A 21,315-nucleotide genomic window follows, 5' to 3' on the forward strand; every position below is an offset into this window, starting at 1 on the left:
GATGGCCAAATCTAATCCCATATGACCAGTGTCTTTATAAGAGAAGACGCAGGGAGAATGCCATATGATGTGGACGCAGAAGTTGGACTGGTGTGTCTAACAGCCAAGGAAACCACAAGAAGCTAGGAAGAAGCAAGGAAAGGCTCTCTCCCAAGGCCTTCCAAGAGAGCATGACCGGCCCTACAGATTCCAGACTTCCAGCTCCAGAGCTGCAAGATAATATATTTCTGCTGTTTAAAGCCACTCAGTTTGTGGTACTTTATTACAGCAGCCCTAGGACGCTCACATACTGTGTAAATACAATCTTCTCTCCAACTGAAAATGGACTTCCAACACAAAGCAACTCTCTTCACTAATGCATATGCTGACACCACACAGTTAGGGTGGGAGGGAAGCAGGGCACTGTCCCACACTCAGCACCACTCCCTTATTCTGCTGGAGGCCAGTCAACATACATAAATATATTTAGATATATCATATGTAACTAATACCGAAGAAAGCACATCCAGTCATTTAGTAAGTAGTCACTGAGCCTCTACTATTTGCAGGCAGCATTCTAGACAAGGAGCCTATAGCAGGGAATAAAACCAACAAAATGTCCTGCCCTCATGGAGCTTACATTTCAGCAAAGGAAGACAGTCACGTATCAAATAAGCCACTAAATATATGAAATGCCGGGTTCGTTGATGAGGGCATGGAGCAAAATAAGGCAGTGATAAGATATGCTGGGGGTAAGGATAAAATTACCCTGTTAAAGGCAGGGAGAAGTCCAGAAGGCCTCTTGAGAAGATGTTGCACAAAGAACCTGAAGAGGGTGAGGCATCAACCCATAGATTGTTTTTGTTTTTGTTTTTGTTTGAGACAGAGTCTCACTCTGTCACCCAATCTTGGCTCACTGCAGCCTCCACCTCCTGAGTTCAAGCGATTCTCCTGCCTCAGCCTCCTGAGTAGCTGGGACTACAGGCATCTGCCACCACGCCTGGCTAATTTTTGTGTTTTTAGTAGAGACAGGGTTTCACCATGTTGGCCAGGCTGGTCTCAAACTCCTGACCTCAGGTGGGTGATCTGCCCTTCTTGGCCTCTCAAAGTGCTGGGATTACAGACATGAGTGAGCCACTGCCCCTGGCCATCAACCCACTGATGTTCATGGAAGGTTGCTCAGGCAAAGGGAATGGCCAGTTCAAAAGCTCTGAGGCTGGAAGGGGCCTCGTACATTGCAGGACCAGCCAGGAGGCCGGAGGCCAAAGTAGATGGTAGACGGCGAGGGAGGGCGTGGTATGGAAAGGATCATGCACAGTCGGGAAAACTTGTTGAGACTCTGGTGTGTATCCCCGCGGGAGTCGGGGAGCTATTGGAAGGTTCTGTGACATTGTGCATCATGAGAATCACTGCAGCTGCTGTCCTGAGATTGGAGTGTTGTGGGAGAGGACAGGAGCAGTGTGACTATGGAGAGGTCACTGCAAAAATCCAGGTAATATGGCTTGGACCAGGGTGGTAACTGCACTTGCCTGAGATGCCAAATTGCACGCCATGATTTCTCCATTTACACACACACACACACACAAAAAAAAAAAAAAAAAAAAAAAAACACTTGCAAGCTAACTGCAGTGATCACAAGCCGAATGGGCACAATACTTTTAAAAATAGGCTTTGGCCAATCTCAAAAGGTGACATACTGTAGAACTGCATTTATATGACATTCTTAAAATGACAAAATTATAAAATGGGAGAACAGATTTGTGTCTGGGGTGGATGGGAGGAAGGAAGGTAAATGTGGCTACATGAGGAAGCACCAGGGCCTTCTCACAAAACTCTCCTGCGTCTTCACTGTCCTGGCTGGGATGTGGCACTGCAGCTACGCAAATGCCACCTTTAGGGGAAACTGGGTGGAGGGTACATGGTACGTCCACCTTACTGCTGTCAACCTAAACAACAGAGAGGGAGACTCCAAGAGAAGATGATGTTGATTTAGGAGTAAGTATTGCGATGGGAATTTGCATGCTATGGTGAATGCATATTTAAGGAGTGAAAGGAAGGCAAAGGCGTTTAAAGGGAAAACAAGGAAGATGGCAATTGTCTTGAGATAATCATCCTTGGCTACAAGGATCAATGAAGAGGATAGTGCCAGTGGGAGGATGGACAGGAAGTTGCTGGGCAGATGTCAGGTTGTCATGGCCTTTTGCAAGCTTGTAATTTTTGCAGTCTTTGCTGAGAGCTCTTGTTATCAGGCATTTGTGCGTGAGAACCCTCCCCTCCTGGCTTTTCATGGCTCTGTTTGTCAGGGTTTTTAGCACAAGTGACTCCATTTTGATTCTGACAACGTTCATGCTTCTTATAATTGAACAGGAATCTATAACTACCTCAAAATTAAAACTTTTTAAAAACATTTTTTGAAAAATAGCATTTAAGCCTAAAGTGAAGCCCAAACCGCCGACCTTTATGTCTTAGGGGGAATGGGCACACCAGAATCGGCATGAGAAACGATCACTGAAAGCACCCGACAGCGCGGCATTAAGTAAACACAGCCACGCCGGCTTCTCTGTGAAGGGCACACCTAAGCTTTCTGTCCTCTAAGTGTGACTGATACATCGTCACGAGCACACATCCATCAGAGGAGGCGAAGCCTTCTCTGCAGGGCGATTTTATTTTATTTGTGAGTCTGTGCCACCACAGCAGCTTTCTCCACCATCCCCCAAAGCAACCATACATTTCACAGAGCTTCTGTCAAAAGCAGCTTCTCCTTCTGATTCTTCAGAAGGGGCTCACAGTGAGCCCGCCTGCCCCAGGTCCTGCCCTCCCCTGCCTGGCTAGGGTGGCTTCTCCTGAGCTCCTAGGACACTACACCTGTCGCACCCCCTCCAGCTCCGTGAGTCCCGCCATGGGTGACTGTGGATGAGACTTCACCTCCAGACAAATGTGGGGTCATGATAAATTAGGAGACATCACTGCACACCTTTCCCAGGTACTTTATTAAAATGCTAGCTAACTCCAGTCACAGCACTAGGGCTTAAGGTACCCGCTATCCACACTTCTTCAAGAGCGGCACATGCTCAGCTCCACTCTGTTTGCAGACTTAGTAAAAGTCTCAGTAAATTGTGTCCATTCATTTCCTCTTTAAGCCAAGTTACTTACCACTCCCCGCCCATGAACTCCTAAAATGACACAGGGTCTTTCCTGGGGAGCCACACTGAAATCGGCACAGACCCACCCCGGGCCCAAAGCCAATATACTCAACTGTTTAAGACCTGCACTATACGTCAGTTCTACCAGACTGTCCACATGTAAATCCATGAGACTCATGCTACCCTGGAGCCCTTTCCAAAATAGGACTGTTCTAGAACATATGAGCCGTTTCAGAAAACATGGAACAAAGATGATTCTTCAAATGAGATACAACTGGAGGTGACACGATATAGGCATTTGGTCTATATTGTCATGAAGAAAGTCCCAAACAAGTTAAGCAAATATAGAGGAAGCCCCAAACAATGAACAAAAGCCTCAATGGTCCCTTCTGGCCAGAGCCCCATGCAGTACTGGGATTGACTGCTACCCGGCCTCCCACCGACCCAGCTACGTGCCACCTTATGGCACTCCCTCGGTGGCCACCAACACAATGGATTAAGGTCAGACCTCAGGACCTTCCTGAGCTGGTTGCCTCCTATACCTCCAACCCCGAATGCCACCACTGACACAGAGCAGCACTTAGCACGAGCCACCCCGAACATTGCTGGTTCCTTGCATGTGCCTTCACACGTGCAGCAGGGTCTGTTCCTCGACCAGAGATGTCCTTCCTCGGCGTCTTTCTCCAACTAATGCCTATGCTGTTCTTAAAAGAGCTCAAATATAGCTGGCCTTGACCCCCCAGTCAATTCACCCCCGAGACACCTGTGCCACTTCTGTCCTAGCATGTATCACCTGTCTGCATTATCCTCATCCAGTCCTCCCCGCCTGTGTGTCCTCTGACAGCAGGCACTATGTTCATCTGACTTTGTGTCTTTGTCTGACTCCTAGTAACCCTTGCTGAATGGGTGAATGAATGAATGGACACCCTGCAAATGGAGACTCCCACAAAGTTAGAGCTGGGGGGCCCTTCCAATACCAAGTCAATCCCCTCACTTTGCAGATGAGAAAAGTGAGGCCTGGAGAGTTATGACCCACCCAAGGTCACACAGCCAAATTGGTGGCTCAATCAGGACCTAATAAACCAGATGAAGGGACGTGACACCATAAAACAGTCCCTAAATAGCAGAGCCCAGCATTTAAATGGCACATTTCTCCTGAGACGTTCAAGACGCTTTAACGCTGTGAGCATCAGCCTCACCGCCTCTGTGAGATGCAGGGACTTGTCAATGGTACAGATTAGCCACTCATGTTTCTCAGCATTGTTTCTTGACTTAAATGGTCCAGTAAACAAAACTCAATGTCTTAGCACACGGTGGTGGCACTTCCGGGAGCCTTCTGGTTAAATACAGTCTCAAAGGTTCAAAGTTGTGATGTCCATGGTAAGGATCAAGCACTCACAGAGAGCCCCTGAAATTAACTGGCGAAGAGTTTGGGTAACAGGTTAGACACCGAGCACCAGCTTCAAGGAGCTGAGAGGCGAATTTAACAGGACCACCATGGGAAGGGGGCTTCCCACAGTAAGGACCCTGCTCATATCCACAGGCCAAATCCATCTTGTAACAAAGGCTAGATTCACTGCTACTTTTTGTCTTAAGTTAAGCCCTGCTGGAATTTAACACATTTCAGGGCCTCACAGAATCATTTCTCAACAGCCAACAGCAATGTTACAAAAGTAAACTCAGGAAGGCATTCTGAGCAGATCAAAGATGTGAGTGTTGGCACTCACACCCAGCCTAGAGAAGAAAACAAGGAGACACAGTAAAGGCTCAAACCAACCAGAACTGCGGGGTCTGCAGGGAGAGTGTGGGATCTGGACCCCAAAGACTGAGTATTAGATTACAGACTTTGGGAAAACCAGTTAACCTCTCTGACCTCGGTTCCCCCAGTAGCAAGATGAGGATGCTACTGACGTCACAAGGTCACTGTGGAAATTAAATTAAATAACAGAGAGAAATGGTGAACTCCGTGACACTTGAACCTGCCAGTTATTATTAAAAGGAAGTAGAAGTGTACACCTAGGAATTCCTCATAAAACTGAAAATAGAATTATGTAGATTGTACTTTATAGATTATAAGGATGCCATAATTAAATCTTTCCTCCACATATAGGAGACCCCAGTAAAAAAATGTCAGCAGCATCTACTTTGTAATTAACATGAACACCTCTCAAGTTATTTTGCTACATTTACAAGTGTAGCATTATTATAATAACTAGAATACACAGTATATAATTATAATAATTAGACATTATAATTGTAATATTACCCTCTCTTGACACAAAAATTAACGTTGGTGGTGGAGAGGACAGGCTCAGAGAGGACCCATCAGGGCCAAGGAGGCAGTTATTAAGGCCAGTACCCCTGCGACATCTCTTACGCTTACTCCATCTTCCAGCAGCTGCAGCTTTGGTGGAGGCCTGCAGAGGTACCAGCGGCACCCCAACCGCCACCGGGCTTCTGACCCCAGCTGCAGGTCTAGATAATTTCCTTGCTCACCAATGCGTATTTGAATTTGCTGGCACGCAGCCATTTCGACTCTTAATGAGTGATCTGTCCTTTCCCATTTAATATATGAAGGAAGCGCCAGTAAGTAGAAAAACTGCCAAAAGGCAAGCACTCAGGGAGAAACAAGGCAGATAACTGAATGTTTGTCCTAATTTGCTTATCTCTATAAAGCCACAGCGACAGCCGAGTCCAACCAGGGCTTCACGGAAGGGCCCGCCGGTGGTGGCTTCGCCTCCAGAAGTCCAGGAGCGCCCTCTAAGGGCCGCAGAGCGCAAGCGCTGCCCCGGCCGGGCCGAGGGAGGAAGACGCAGGTTTTTCCTAGGCAAGGATGACTTAGGAGGGAGGAAAACAGGGTGCTCACGAATGTGAATAACCAATACCTTCCTGATTCCAAATGTTCTAACATGCATCTACAAAAATTGGTAAAAGAGACGGATGAAACAGCATCCACCACTGTCCCCCAGCGACCCAGCTCTCCTACCCAAAGGCACCAAAGTTTGCAGTTTCATGGGTACTCTAACAGAAACATCCTGCGCACTTACAAGTAAATACATACACATACATATTCCTTTCTCTCCTTTACTTTTATACCTTTAAATACCTCTATTTTTAAACCGAAATAAAAGCTTCTGGTAACAGTTTAATTATAACTCAAAAATCCCTAAGTTCCAAGGGGGACAAAAGAGGCCAAAAGAGGGCTGCTTCTTAATCAGCCAAGGGTGATGGAGCCTCTCCCGAAATGTTGCTTCCAGGCTCCCTGCCTCACCCTCATCCCTTGATGTAGGCAGAATAATGGTCCCCCAAAGATGTCTTTGTCCTAATCCCCAGAACCAGGGATGAGGGCACCTCTAGAAGGTGGAAAGGGCAAGGAAATAGATTATCCCTTAAAGTTTCAATGCAGGCCTTGATTTTAGCCCAGAGGGGCACATTTCAGACTTCTGATCTCTAGAACTATAATAAAGATCATAAATTTGTATTGTTTCAAGTCATTCAGTGTGTGGCAATTTGTTACAGCAATAGGAAACGAATACGCTCCCCTTCCCCTCCTGTTTTCAGGGAATGGGCCTTTAGAACTTAAATATGACGTGAATGGTCTTGGTAGGGCATCTTGATCATGCTCTGGAACTGTCTGGTGATAACTTTCCAGGGATGTGAATTGTCACTCTGCAATCCTATTACAACCTCTGATTCCACAGGAATAAATTTCATGATCAACTGATGAACAAAACAGCTCTACCATCTGCCATTGGCGGGCTCCAATGCACAAGATAAAAGGAGAGAGGGTCTCTCCACGTTCTCTCAAAGAGGGCTGAAGTAAAAGGGAAACCTCATAAAGCCACATGCAGGTTGAGCCACAGGCAAGCTTCTAAAGGCTTCCGGAGATGGAAGGCGCCTCCTTCAATTGGTCTATTCCGGAGCGGAGACTAGCCCAAGGCCCCCAGGGGTGCAGGACAGCACTGCCACTCATGCCCAGGCATCCTGATTTTCAACCTACTTCCCTCCGTATATACCAGTGTGTCTCAGATGTTTTGGTGTCTGAATTATCTTCTATTCTTGAATTTATGAGGATGCCAAGGAGGTTATGTTTCTGTGAGTTTTATCTATCCTCATTGACTTTACTGGGAATTAAAACTAACAAAAGTCTAAAATATGTACTTACTTGTTTTGAAATAACAATAATAAACCATTACATGTTGACATACAAATATATTTATATGAAAAGTAACTGTTTTCCAAAACAAAGAGAAATGAGTGAGAAGAGCAGTTTTGTTTCTACATTTTGGCAAATCTTTTTAATAGAGTATCTCTGATCTGCTTATGCATTCAATCTATTGCAATATGTTGTTTCGATTGGAGAAAATCCAGCCTCACACAGATGTATAGCCGGACAACTATTTCAATAGCCTTTTTGGATACTTTTGAAAAATCTTTGATATTACACCAAAACTCATCAAGTAGCCATTTCTTAGAATCTGAAATCAGATGAAGAATTTTTCATATTTTGTTACATTAAAAATCCATTGAGCTATCATGCACTTGGAACAGATCTTTTACCCATGCAAGATTGTTGTAAGGCTATACACTGGTCATTTGGATCTGTTGGTTTATTTGGTTATGCAGATCATCCAAATGTTCACACATTTTATAATATGACATTTATAAATCACATTCATTTATATCACCACTGATCTCACTAGAAAAAAATTTAAATATTGGGAAACTTTTAAGCTTATAGTGGTGGAAACAACTTGGCAAAATTCTAATTTTCACTTGAAAGCTGAAATGTTATCACTGGCAAGCAATAATAGCAGTTCTTTTACTAGAAGTAGCAGGTTCCCTTTGTTCATTTTTGAGAAAACATCTGCCAAATACCCAAGTCAGAATAACTCTAGTTGGTCTGTTGTCATTCTTTGTGGTAAATACCACACTCCATTAAAAAAAATCAGCTAACTTAATGCACAACTCAAACAGTGCTTTCCCTTGGGGTTGCCACTGAACTTGGTCATCAGCAGTAGTACCTCATGTGTCCTTCCCATTTATTTACACTATTAAAAAGACAGATAGTCAAAGATACAGGGATTTGGTAAAATTAATAATTTTACTGTGGCAACAAGAACATTCTTAATGAAACTGGCAAATATTTTTTAATTGCAAAGGCCTCACAAAATTCAATGACTACTAGCGCATGGGGATGTCCTTGCCTTGATTCTCAGTAAGGTACCCACAGTTTACCCATCAAGCTTTGCACCCTCAGTGCACATGTCAACTGTGGAAAAGAAAAATAGCATCTCAGTAATCTTAGTATTACTTTGAAAATAGTTTCAACACGGAGAATTCCCTAAAAGCTTCTTTAAAGAAGAAAATAAAAATCATTCCTAACCACCCTAAGATATCAACTGTAAATATGTGCATGCGTGAGTACATTCACATGTGTTTAGAAAAATGTATCATACCAGACTGGCAAGGCCATGATAATTTTAATGTTTGCATAGTATCCTGTTGTAGGGATGGATGTGTGTGGAGTAGGGGGCACTGCTTGCTTATTTTGTTTTAAGTTTAATTGACCCTACACTGAAGGGCTTATTCAGATCTTCATTGTGTCCTGCTTTAAGCAAAGTCCCTCTGGAGCCGTCACTATTATGTGGCCCTGGGTAATTTCCTTACAGAGATTCTGGCCCCAAAAGGGTAGTGAGGGTGAGGGCTTGACACAAGCAGCTTGCTTGGTCCATGCATTAGTTCAACCAGAGAGAGGGAGCAGTCTGTCCATGGCGTTGCGTCAAAGGGAGCCCATGAAAGAAATTATGTACCCCATAATTTCATCCACAGCGTGGGGAGCTATCTACAGGTTGCTACGTCTGTTTCTATCCTTCTATTACTTAATTTAAATTCAGTAGATTTCATTCTGAAATGTGCTTGTCCTCCTTTGTCCACTTCTAGTCTGCTCATCATTTTACTGTAGATCCCACGTCAACACAGTAGAGAGAAGGGCTGGGAAGCTGTCCAGCCCCAGCATTCCTCAGCACAGTGATTCACAGAGCAGAAGGCGAAAGAAGCAAGAGTGCAGATCGCGGTGGGATTCCAGGAGCTCTCACAAACAACCCTGCTCGGACCCACTCACATGCAACCCACGGGCAGGTGGCAGAGGAATCGGGAAGGCAGAAGGCTGGAATCGCCACAAAGCCAGGGCAGCACTGGTTTCAGTTTCAGACCATTTTCACAAACAAAAACTCTTTCAGCACTCGGAAAATTTTCACTTAGAAAAACAAAAGCCAGGAGTTGTAGGTGGGGAAGTTGGAAGACTTTATTTAGTTTTATTCCTCTCGAGCACTGTGCAAAATATTCAGTGAATACTCTCCTAGAGATCACTAATGGGAAGAAAAAGACCCTACCACAGGCACTGCCTTTTATGAAAAAGTGGCATTGGCATCAGAATACCTGGCATAAACCTGCACCAAGCACTGGGATGATGTATCTACCAAACAGTCACAAAGCAATGTGACCCCCAACTTTTCTTCCTTGACCCCTGAAGTAAGAGAACAGTATATATGCTGGTACCCTTGTTGGAATAGTATCTGACAATCATTGTCTGCTTCTTGGATTTCTACAAACCAATGACCGAAAAGCCACAGTTTCAAGAGTAAAAATGCCTGCACGGGAGGTGGGAACAACGGCCGCCAAAGGCTTCGGAATGAAAACCCCACCACAAACTTGTCTCTCTCTGCAGGAAACTTGCAAGAAATCTGACAAGAGCTCGCAAGCATTTTCCGAAAAGCATTGCTCCCAAAGCAAGCATCTATCCTGGCTGCAGCCTCAGCCATCCGGGTAGGGCGAGCTTCTCTGGAATCAACTTTCTCATTTCCCTCTCCCTCCTCTCAAGACAAACATTTTCTCCCAGCTTGAACGATCCCCGTGGGTGCGCGGGCCTCCTGCCGCCTGGAGCCGGGCTGGCACTGGAGCGCGGCTCCTCCAGAGCGCAGAGGCACCCGACGGCCTGCGGCAGCCCTCAGCCTTTCCCCATGACCTTCTAGAACAGCCCCGCTCTGCCTCCCTCCGGTCTCCCGAGTGCGCCCGTCATCCTGCCTCGGGAGAGGTGAACGCGAGGAAAGAAGGATGACCACCTACGCTCCCGGGAACTTCTGGGCACAGAAAGGCATTACCCCAGCCCGCATGCCGAAAGTCGCCTTTTCCTTTCCTTTTTTCCCCCTGTGCCTGAATCTCCTGGGACACTTAGACGGCTGGAGCCTCCCGACCCCAGGGCGGGCGACGGCAAAGTTAAACGCCAGCGCGCTGCAGTCCCCGGGCGCCGAGGCGTCCCCGCTCCCGCCTCCCACACAGGGCGCCAAGTGCCCCGACCCGCAAGTGACGAGGAGGCACAGGCTAGTGACAGGACCCGTAGCCAGTACTGAGCTGGACAACGAGGCCTGAGCGCAGGAGGGTGCGCGGGGAGCGGAGAAGCGCCGGGGGCCGGGGCGCGGCCGTACCTGGGGCCCCCGCCGAGGAGGCGACGGGGAGCAGCGCGGCCAGGAGCAGCAGCGCAGCCCAGGGCAGCCGGCGCGGCGCGCGCAGGGTCGCCCTGGCCTCGGGGGCCATCGGGAGCCCGGGGTGAGCCGGGGCTGGGTGCTCTCGGCTGACCGAGGGGCGCTGGCCGGAGTTTGGGGAGTGCGGAGGCGCCGCCGTCGGGTCCCCGCTGCCGTCCGTCTGTTCTGCGCGCTCTGCGCGGTGCCCACCGCGCCCCTGCCCTGCGGCGATCGCTCCCGGCCGCGCACCGGCAGCCGCGCTCCGCCACTGAGGCCGCCGACCTCCCGCCGAGCCTTTTAGCCTTGCTTGGGCGCCCCCTGCCGGCATGCGGGGTCGGGGCCGGGGCCGGAGGGGCCGGCGGGGCCGGCGGGGGCGACGGGGGCGGTGGGACCCCGGCCGGAGGCGGGCGGGGCGCGGGCCGTAGGGGCCGGAGCGCCCCGGACTGACTTAGCGGTTCTGAACTTGTGGCGGTCGCTGTGCCGGGCCAAGTGGCTGAGGAAGTTCCTCCCCTCGTGTAATTCTCTTGTTTTCTGGCTGGGGAAGTCTCCCATCGGGCAGAGGAATACCCTTTGTCCCCTTACATAAACACCTCTGCGCCCCACGGGGGGACTCGGGCCAGGACACCTCACCCCATCCGTCCGCAGCACTGTAGTTCCTGTGGCTAGCCTGGTCCTTCCACGTCCCTCCCTGCACCCAGCGCGCCCAAGTCTGGGGTTTTCAGTGTCCTTAGACCTTGCTGCGTCTGGCTGTCATTTCTAGGGCATGCACGATGCCAGTTTTCAGTGTGTCTTGGTGCCCAGGCCAAGGACTCAGCGGACCCCGCCTCTCTCGCTTCTGTAATTTTAACGCTGCCCCAGGTCTCCCTATTCCTCCTTCCAGCCTGGAAGCCTCGCGGCCCTCCAGACGGACTCGGAGCGCCCCTGGAGGCTACAGTGACTGGAGCTCTAGGAAGGCCGGGTCCTGGCTGCCACGTGCTGCTGTCCACGGACCGGTGTCCTCGAAGAGCTGACCTGGCTAAACTCATCCCAGCGCTGTCAGTTCTCCCTCGTGACAACCCAAAACTTGACCAGATTTGTGTTCTGCAGAGAGGAAAAAACAAACCAAAAAAAAGCTAAATGAATTGTAAATAGATGAAAACTAGAAATACAGTATCTCTTTGAATTTAAGCACCCAGGAAAGGCGTAAACCTACCGCTTTCCCTTCCAGAAAACTCTCCTGCTTCCCAGCAAAGGTTTTGTTTGTTTTTTGGGTTTTTTTGTTTTTGTTTTTGAGACAGGGTCTCCCTCTGCCTCTGCCGCCCAGGCTGGAGTGCAGTGGTGCGATCTTGGCTCACTGCAACCTCCATATCCCAGGCTCAAGCGATTCTCCTGCCTCAGCCTCCTAAGTGGCTGGAACTATAGGCTCCAGCCAACATGTCCAGCTCATTTTTGTATTTTTTGTAGAGACAGGGTTTCCCCATGTTGCCCAGGCTGGTCTCGAACTCCTGAGCTCAAGCAATCCGCCCACCTTGACTTCCCAAAGTGCTGGGATTACAGGCATGAGCCACCACGCCCAGCCTAAACACACATTTTCCTGCATTACTCCCTTATATTGTCATGTTTCCCCACATACCATTTAATGGAGCTGTGTGGTTTCTGTCTCACCAGCAGCCACCCGGCTCTTCCTATTTTGGGAGAATGGTAGCTCCCTCCCCAACTCCAACCAAATGACAGGACCCCTCCTTACCCCCACTCCTTCCCAAAGCCCCACTTCCCCACTGGCTCAGGGCTCTGCAGTGGCCTAGACAGGGTCACTCAGAGTTGGGACTCTTCTAACGGGGGCTGGTGGAAAGGTCTTTTTCTCCCATCATTCATGGATTTGGAAGGATGGTAGCCATGGCAGGCTGAAACAGCCCTCCTCCCCCAAAAGACCTGTGAATGTCACCTTACATGGTTTATTAAAAAGTGATTAAGCATGTTGAGATGGACAGATTATCATGGATTATCTGGGTGGATCCTAATGCAGTCACATATGTAACTTATAAAACAGAGGAGAGGGAGATTGACACACACAAGAGAAATCCAGGTGAGGATGGAGGCAGACATGGGAGCGAGGCACCCACAGCCCAGGGATGCTGGCGGCCACCAGAGGCTGGAAGAGCCTCCCCCAGAGCCTGTGCTGCACTTCAGGCCAGTGGAACTGATTTCAGACTTCTGGTCTCCAAGACTGTGAGACAGCAAATTTCTGTTGTTTAAGCCACCCATCCCATTTGTAATTATTTGTTATAGCGGCCACAGGACGCCAATGCAGTAGCCAGGATGGGCCCCTGGCTCTGGCTCCAGCCTGCAGGGACACCAGCCAGAGAGAAGGAAGCCATGTCCGGAGAGAAGACAAGCGGGTAGAAAAGTGCCGGGCAGGTGTGAGAGTCCCGGGCTCCAGCCTCACCCCTGCGCTTTCTGAATGCTGGTTCTGGGGACAGCATATTCCATTTCGCTAACTTAGAATGAGATTTCTATTTTCTATAACCAATGAGTCTTGGCTAGTGCATTCCCCCCTGTTCTTAACAGAACAAGAACCAAGATTTATCTTTATTGCTCATCTGTCACCCAAAAGAGGCCATCACAGAACCAAACACAGTAACATCCAGGAAATGCTGAGGTTAACTGCCATTCATTCATTCGTTCAGCAAATACTTACTGTGATCTACTCTGTCCCCAGCACTGCTTAGACCCCGGGGATTAGCAGTGACTCAAAGCAGATGAATAGCAGGAGGTAAGTTAAAAGTGGAGAAGGCGAGGCAGCACTGAGGACCTTACAGGCTGCAGGAAGGGCTTAGGCTTTCACTCTGAGAGATGAAGGGTGACACTGGAGAATTCTGATGAGAGAAGACATGGGTAAGCGGGCTCTTACAGTCCCAATGAGGCAAGACAATGCTTGGACATGATGGACAGCAGTGGGGCATGAGAACCAACAAGGTTCTGGATGCATCTTACAGTTATGACTTGGGAGATTTTCTGACTCATTGGATATGGAGAAAAAGAGGATTTGCAATATACCAAGTCACACTATTCTCATGCTGCTCATTAACTCTCCATTGTGACCTCCGTAATTTCAGGATGTCACTCTTTAATTTCATTTTAATGAACTAATCTTGCCATAATCTGTAGATGCACACAGTGAAAGCTCATCAGATATCAGTTTTCTTCCCTGCATCCTCATGAGATGCGTATGCACTTATCTTCCTCCCCAGAATGATACTTACTAGAGCAAATTTCTTAGGGGTACATTTCAGAGTGAAGCACAATGCAAAATTACTTCCAGTTTTAGAGTTTCAGAACCCTCAACCATGGGCTGTTTGATATTAAACGAGATTACTGACACTTAAGAGTTCTGATTCTGATTTCATTACAAATTTGAGAACGTGTGTTTAATCAAAAGGTATTATTACCCTTAGGTTTAAAAGATCTTAAAGAAAATGGAACTAGGAGTCAGTCATCTGTCCTGAACGTGGTCATCTCAAAAATACGAGCTCACAGAAGTTTTCTTCTTTCTTGTCAGTTTTGAGTCCAATGTCAATACTGTTGTCCTGTGAAAGATTTTAAGATTTTAATATTTTTTCACAAAATTTCCTGATGTCCTGATTGCTGTTTCTATTTTGTTCATCAAAACCAAACAGACTGGAGGTTGCTCTGGGGCCAGATAGATGACCAGTCATTAAAATCAATGCCTTATTAGCCTGCCTTAGTTCTGTGGTTTTTTCTGACTTCACAGATCAGCTTGTGTTCATATACACTATTTCTGGTTCTAGTTATTTTTAAAATAACCATACATCCAAGGAGTTCAGCACTCCTCATACACACTGTCGTGGCATTCCTATGTGATAGGGCCAATTAAAATGCTATTCTTGTGTTTCATATGGATAAATGGGAAGCAAGTTCAAATGACCTTCCAGTACAGATTCAAGTAGAGTTTTGAAAGTGCGTGTCTCATATTATTCATCTGACATCAAATTTTGTTCAGTCTTCAATTTGGCTCATGTGGCTCTTTAATTCCTTTTTAAGCACCTCATTTGAATATATCTGCATATTGTGACTGCAGCAGGACACTACGCAATACCCATTACACAATAGTGATGTGCTTTTCAAAGGCTACACAGAAGGAGAACAAAAGAGAGTGTGCACCTATAGCACTAGATGTGATTGTGGGGAGCTCAGTAAATCAGACACAGCAGATCTGGAGGAACACATCCGTCCCCAGGATTCTATGAACAGAGGGAAAAGGGAAAAGAAAATAGAGGCAGGCAAGTAGACACTGCCATCTCAATTTCACCTTGACCTGGGAGAAGGATAATAGAAATAGCTTCTAATTGGCAATAAAATAAAATAATAAAATAATGCTTTGCTACTTTTCTTGAACAGTATTCATTTCGTTCCGATTTTCACAACAACTTTAGAAGCACTATTCTGATTTTACAGGAGAAAACCAAGGCTCCAAGAGGGTATGTGGCGTGTCCTTGGCCCTTTAACTGGTGCGCCTGGGAGTCCAATCTGAGCCTCTAACCCCAAGTGCACATCTCTGTCCACCACACACGACACTCAGAAGGTCCTCTCCCTCTCTCCCATTTTCATTAAAACTATGAGGATCAAGGGAGACAGGACAAATAAAGGTCTGTTTTGCACACCCCATGTCCCCATGTCCACTGCAGATTTATCAGAGACACTCCCTTACCATCCAGAGAGTGACCAATCCCTCTTGGCAAACAACTACATGAGACCTCAATGTTACATCACTCATGTTCTTAGGGTTTCAAAGATGCAGGCAAAACATGATGCTTCTCAAAAAACCCTGCCATGAATCCATCATTGCCCAAAACACACTTCCTCTGCACAGAAGTTCTAACATGTTTCCACTGCAAGATAGTGCCAAGGCAATTTTCCTCTGTTGTACAAATCTACTGGGAATTAGTGAAACATAAAGGATCAAGATGTCAGATACCAGCCTCACATATGCACAGTTGGCATGATTAAATAAAACATCTCACAGATTTGTGTTCTAAGGTTCTGTCCAATGGTCCAGGTCAATCCAGCCTATGTTCCACATATAGAAGAAGATATTCCAATTCTGCCAGCTACTGTTTGTCAATGGGGACAAGAGAAATCATTCATTCATCTATTGCTTTATAATATCCTTTGCTGAACACCTGTTTTTGTTCCATGCCATGTAGTAGAATCTGGGAATGCAAATGTGACTAAGACACAGACAGCCCATGCTTCGAAGAGCTCACATTCAAATGCAGCAGATAAACAAATAAACAACTGAAAACAGTCACAATCCAATATGACAAATGGTGCAATCTTCAGGCCATGGAGGAGCTTAGAGGAATTTGGATGAACGTTGCCCAACACTTCCTTTACTTTACTTATTTTCCCACCAAGGAGATTTTTAACGCTATGTCTACTTCCCATAGGCAGACATAGGGGTACGCTCACTCTCTTCACTCTAATCCTATGGAATTAAAAAGAGCACAGTTTGGGGAGGAGACATTAGTAAGTCTGAGTGGAACAAGAGCTCAAAATGTAGTCTTCAAGTTGCAGTTGGCAGTTGGAAAAGCTGGCCCAGCATTATGCTAAGGAAACATATGTCTGGCCGCCTTCCCAGGCTGCATTTTTCTGACTCCCAGCGTCTTGTCAAAAGCAGACCGCAACTGCTAGTCCATGAGCAGTGCAGAGCTGCCCACCCGAGCCCATGCTGGTGTGCACAGGGTGTGCCACTCCAGCCCCTCATGCCTCAGATAGCATGAGGACAGACAGGCACTCACTCTGGAAATGGGGACATTCATTATTTGTTCAGTAGTCCCCTAATGAACCCTACCTGAGTACCTGGCCCATGAACAGAGCACAGACCTGTGGTCACCTGTGAAATGACATCTGCACCAGCTGACAGCTGACGGGGGCTTTGCTGTCTCTGCAGTGTGACTGGCCTGGAGGAAGTGATGAAGTAGATAGTTCACCGGTGGTGACCCAAGCCCCGTTCCCTCCTGGGTGGCATCTCCCTCTCAGGCACCTACTGAAGCACATCATGCCCTTTCATACTGCACCCTTCTCACCACCCATCAAACCTTCCTTCAAGATCCAATCACCTCCTTCTAACTAGGATGTAAATAAGTGACTGATAAGGCTTTGTGGACTTTTCTCCATAAGGATGTGGTGCTCTGCAACTCAAAGTCACAGAGTGTGTGCTCATTCATCCACATGAACCATAAGGGAGGGTGACACTTTATTATGCCCATTTTACAGAGGCAGAAACTTAGGTTCTGTGTCCAGCCAATATTCATGCAGTTAAGGAATAGCACAGCTGGGAGGCAAATCCTGATACTCTACCTGCAAACACAGTGCTCTTCGCACAACAGGCCATCAAAACAAGAATTCTCCAGTGTTGAATTAGTAAGTAACAAAATGTCAACAGGGAGGCATTTAGGATGAGGGCCTCTTTTATTTACAGTTAGATTTTCCTGACTTAAGAAAAAGCACCATCTTCTGCATCCTCATTATAACCACTGCTCTCTCGCCATGCTTGAGAAGTGAAGTCGATTTTCCTTACATTCTTTAGAATCTGCACAAAAACATCTAGGAGAAAATATTCTGTGATTCTATAGCATCCAAATCAATGTGCTTCCCTAACACAGCTCACAGATCATACCTAGTTGTTATTCATATGATGCTCCTGAGACGAAAAAGCAGGCTTGAGCTGTTTTATAGGCAGCCTCCATTCTGGGAGGGGACCTTACTCTCCGTCTAGATTCATTCATGATTTTGTGAGCCCTCAGCCCATTCAGCCTACAGGCCTCTTCCTTGTTCTGGAAGCATCTTTCCCTGACTTCTGACACTGGAGCCTGTCCTGACCTGTGTTCTACTTCTCCTGCCTCTGTTCCTCCATCTCCTCTGCAGTGCTGAGCCCTTTTCAAGTCTCCTTCACCCCTTGCCATAGAAATCCCATCCACAGTCACTCCAGTCACTCTGCCCTTTCCGTCTTGGGGTCACCTTGCTGCCTCTTCACAGAGATTTTGCACCAACTGATCCCATCCCCTGTTCCTTTCTGCCTTTCCACCTATCCTTCAAAGCTCAGCTTTTATTAGAGTTTCCCTAGAACCCTTTGACCAGGTAAAATCTCCCCTTTCTGCTCGCTCACAGCACCATAGAACTTGCTTTTGTGGTCCTTCCCATGGCTGAATTTTCATGCTTATCTCCATGGCTACTCATCCGTCACCCAGCTTGACTGTAAGCTCCATGAGGACTGGGATCACATCTGTTTTTGCTCATCTTGTATCCCTATAGCCTGGCGTGTGACCTGAATCATAGCAGGAACTCAGTAGACATTTGTGAGTTCGTGTGTACAAGCATGCATACACGAAGGATCTTCTTTATTCAGTAGTACAAACTTGGTAGAATGGTGATATGGTTTGGCTCCGTGCCCCACTCGAATCTCATGTTGAAATGTAATCCCCTGTGTTGGAGGTGGGGCCTGGTAGGAGGTGATTGGATCATGGGGCTGGTGTCTAATATTTAGCGCCAGTCCCATGAGATCTGGTTGTTTAAAAGTGTGTAGCACCCCACTTCCCACCCTTCACTCTCTTCCTCCTGCTCCTGCTATGTAGACGTGCTTGCTTCCCCTTTGCCTTCCACCATGATTGTAAGTTTCCTAAGGCCTCCCCAGCCATGCTTCCTGTACAGCCTGTGGAACTGTGAATCAATTAAACCTCTTTTCTTTATAAAGTACCCAGTTTCATGTATTTCTTTATAGCAGTGTGTGAATGGACTAATACAATTGCCCTCTGCAAGAAGTCAGTGTAAACTCGGACCTATTCCCTGCTGCAGCCCACTCCCACCCAGACCCTGGCTGTACCCAGCGTGCATAAGCAGCAACTCGGCACACAGATGTCCTCAGGCCGAGAGACACTCTGGCAAACACAGTTTAAAAATGTTAAATTTATCATTTTGGGCTACTGGTACAGTGAGACTAGCAATTTGTAAAAGGATATTTATGTATTGTTTCTAAGGTGAAGGAGGATAAATGCAAGTAATTTTGTAGGAAATTCAAATTTTTGTATTAATTAGTGACACTTGCCCTGTTTGTTGTTTCTTTCATTCATTCAATGGTTAGACATTGAATGCCTTGCAATTTGCTGATATCCTAACTTCTCTAATCAGATTGTGCAGCTGGTTGGGCAAATGCAATATTAACCATTGCTGCCAGGAAAATCTCTCTAAACTCATATAATGTCATTAATCACCTTGGCCAACAGGTCATATTAGAAAGGTACCAACTGAGGGAGACTTCTCAGACCATCTCCTTCTCTTCTAGTTCATGCTTGAACAATTACCCAACTATGTGACAGGTTTGTCTGTTTTCAAAAAAATAATTGTGTTCTGGTTACTCCAAAACGAGTGACTAAAAACAATAATTGTACATTATCTTTCTCAGTTCCCGTGTGTCAGGAAGCTGGAAGTGGCCTGGTTGGGTAGGTCTGGCTTGGAGGTCCCTCATGAGTTGCATGGGCTTGGGCTGTCATCATCTGAAGGCTTGACTGGGGCTGAAGGATCCACTTCCCGGCTAATTCACTCCGGGCTGGCAAGTTAGTGCTGGCTGCAAGGTGGGGCCTCAGTGCCTCTCCACAGAGCTGTTTGAATATCTTCAGAACACGGCAGTTGGCTTTCCCTGGAGCAAGTAATGCAGGAGTCCAAGGCAGAAGTGCAATGCCTTTTCAGATGACCCTCAGAAGTCACCCACTGTCACTACCACCATATTCTATTGGTGACACAGACCAGCCTTGATTCACCATGGGAGTGGACTACACAAACGGCATGAAGACCTTTGGTGGATCATAGAGGACCAACATGGAGACTCACTGCCACAGGCTGACACCACAACAAGACCCCTGCTTTCTTGCATATTTTCCGGCTCACTGAACCAAATGATTTGTTTTCCTTTGACTCTCCTCTGGGCTCATTCACCTTTGTTCTAGCTGAGGCTTTGCTGCTAGGAAAGGTACATGCTTGCACAGCCCTCTCAGGCCTGCTCCAGGTGGGTCATCATGATTGTAAGTTTCCTAAGGCCTCCCCACCCATGCTTCCTGTACAGCCTGTGGAACTGTGAGTCAATTAAACCTCTTTTCTTTATAAAGTACCCACTTTCAGGTATTTCTTTATAGCAGTGCAAAAACGAACTAATAAAACTGCCCTCTGCAAGAAGGCAATTCTGCTCCTCTAGGCCTTTTCCCTCTTATTTACACCCTGGCCTGTGGTGCCTCTCTGTCAGTGTGTCCCTGTTCTGTGTCCCTGACAATATTTTAAAACTAAAGTTTAGCCAGGCATGTTGGCACAAACCCATAGTCCCACATACGCAAGAGGCAGAGACAGGAGGATCACTTGAGTCTAGGAGGTCAAGGCTGCAGTGAACAGTGACCGCGCCACTGCACTTCAGCATGGATGACAGTGAGACCCTGTCTCAATAAATAAATACATAAATGCATAAGACTAGATTATAACCTTATTTGATTTTACAGCATGTATCCTTCTGTGTTCATAAAAAACATACATTGCAGCTCATAAATCCTATATAGTGGCCCATCCAGGACAGACTCCATTTGCAGCCTCATTTCATTTAATGGGACCCCCTGTGCAGCGTTTGCTGATGGAAACAATGCAGGGCTTCCCTCTTTACTGCTCTGATAGATCACCCCTCCTCTGCACGCTCTCACGTACTTCCCTTGGCCTGGAAGGCTCCCACTCATTTTTCCCTCACTTCATCAGTTTACTCCAACAACGTTTTACAACATTTATTCAAATCTTTTTTTTTTAACTTTTTTTTTTTTTTAGACAGAGTCTCACTCTGTTGCCCAGGCTGGAGTGCAGTGGCACGATCTCGGCTGACTGCAACCTCCGCCTCCCCAGTTCAAGCAATTCTCCTGCTTCAGCTCCCTAGTAGCTGCGATTACAGGCACACGCCACCATGCCCAGCTAATTTTTTGTATTTTTAGTAGAGACGGGGTTTCTCCATGTTGGCCAGGCTGGTCTTGAACTCCTGAGTTATTGCCTCCACTTCTTGAGAACCTGGGACTATGGGTTTGTGCCAACATACCTGGCTATACTCTAGTTTTAAAATATTCTCAGGGACACAGAACTCCTGACCTCAGGTGATCCGCCTGCCTCGGCCTCCCAAAGTGCTGGGACTACAGGCAGAAGCCACTGCGCCTGGCTGCATTTATTCAAATCTTATGCCACTTCAGTTTATAATCACATGTCCTTGCTCCTGACTTCATTGCAAACTCCCACACCTATTTGGTACCCATAGGAACCACTAAGAAAGCAGAGAACACACTAGGCCTTAGCAAAGCATTTTCAAATATCTTCAGTGAATTTTTCAACAAACACTCACGGGATACCTACTACGCACTGAGCACGGTGATAAATACTGAAGGCACATTAGGAAGAAACAGTGTCTGGAATTATTTTTCAGATGAATAATATTTTGGTATCAACAAAGTACAAGGCCCAATCATGTATTATTCACTTTAAAGTATGACTTATCTGCATGAATTAATAAATTTATTATCAAAAAGAAGTTGAAATATAGCAATGTGGTTGCTTTGTGAGATGGTTGGGTCTGTGTCCCCACCCAAATCTCGTGTCAA

At 46.8% G+C, this 21,315-nt stretch overlaps 1 protein-coding gene across 3 annotated transcripts in view; it reads right to left on the reverse strand.

The window, feature by feature from the left end:
- FNDC1 (fibronectin type III domain containing 1) overlaps positions 1-21,315 on the reverse strand; it is a 144,623-nt gene that overhangs the window by 91,234 nt on the left and 32,074 nt on the right. The window contains exon 1 of one of the 3 annotated variants that reach the window (XM_038001171.2): positions 10,610-10,926. The exons of 1 other annotated variant lie outside the window; for it this stretch is intronic. In XM_038001171.2, the coding sequence (XP_037857099.2) occupies positions 10,610-10,718 (109 nt within the window). In that variant the 5' untranslated portion in view covers positions 10,719-10,926. Of the gene's footprint in view, positions 1-10,609; positions 10,927-21,315 lie in introns of those variants that run through there. One more of the 3 variants, XM_038001170.2, reaches the window with a different exon arrangement.

This window comes from Chlorocebus sabaeus, chromosome 13 (genome assembly GCF_047675955.1).
Source record: "Chlorocebus sabaeus isolate Y175 chromosome 13, mChlSab1.0.hap1, whole genome shotgun sequence".
NCBI classification, from domain to species: Eukaryota; Metazoa; Chordata; class Mammalia; order Primates; family Cercopithecidae; genus Chlorocebus; species Chlorocebus sabaeus.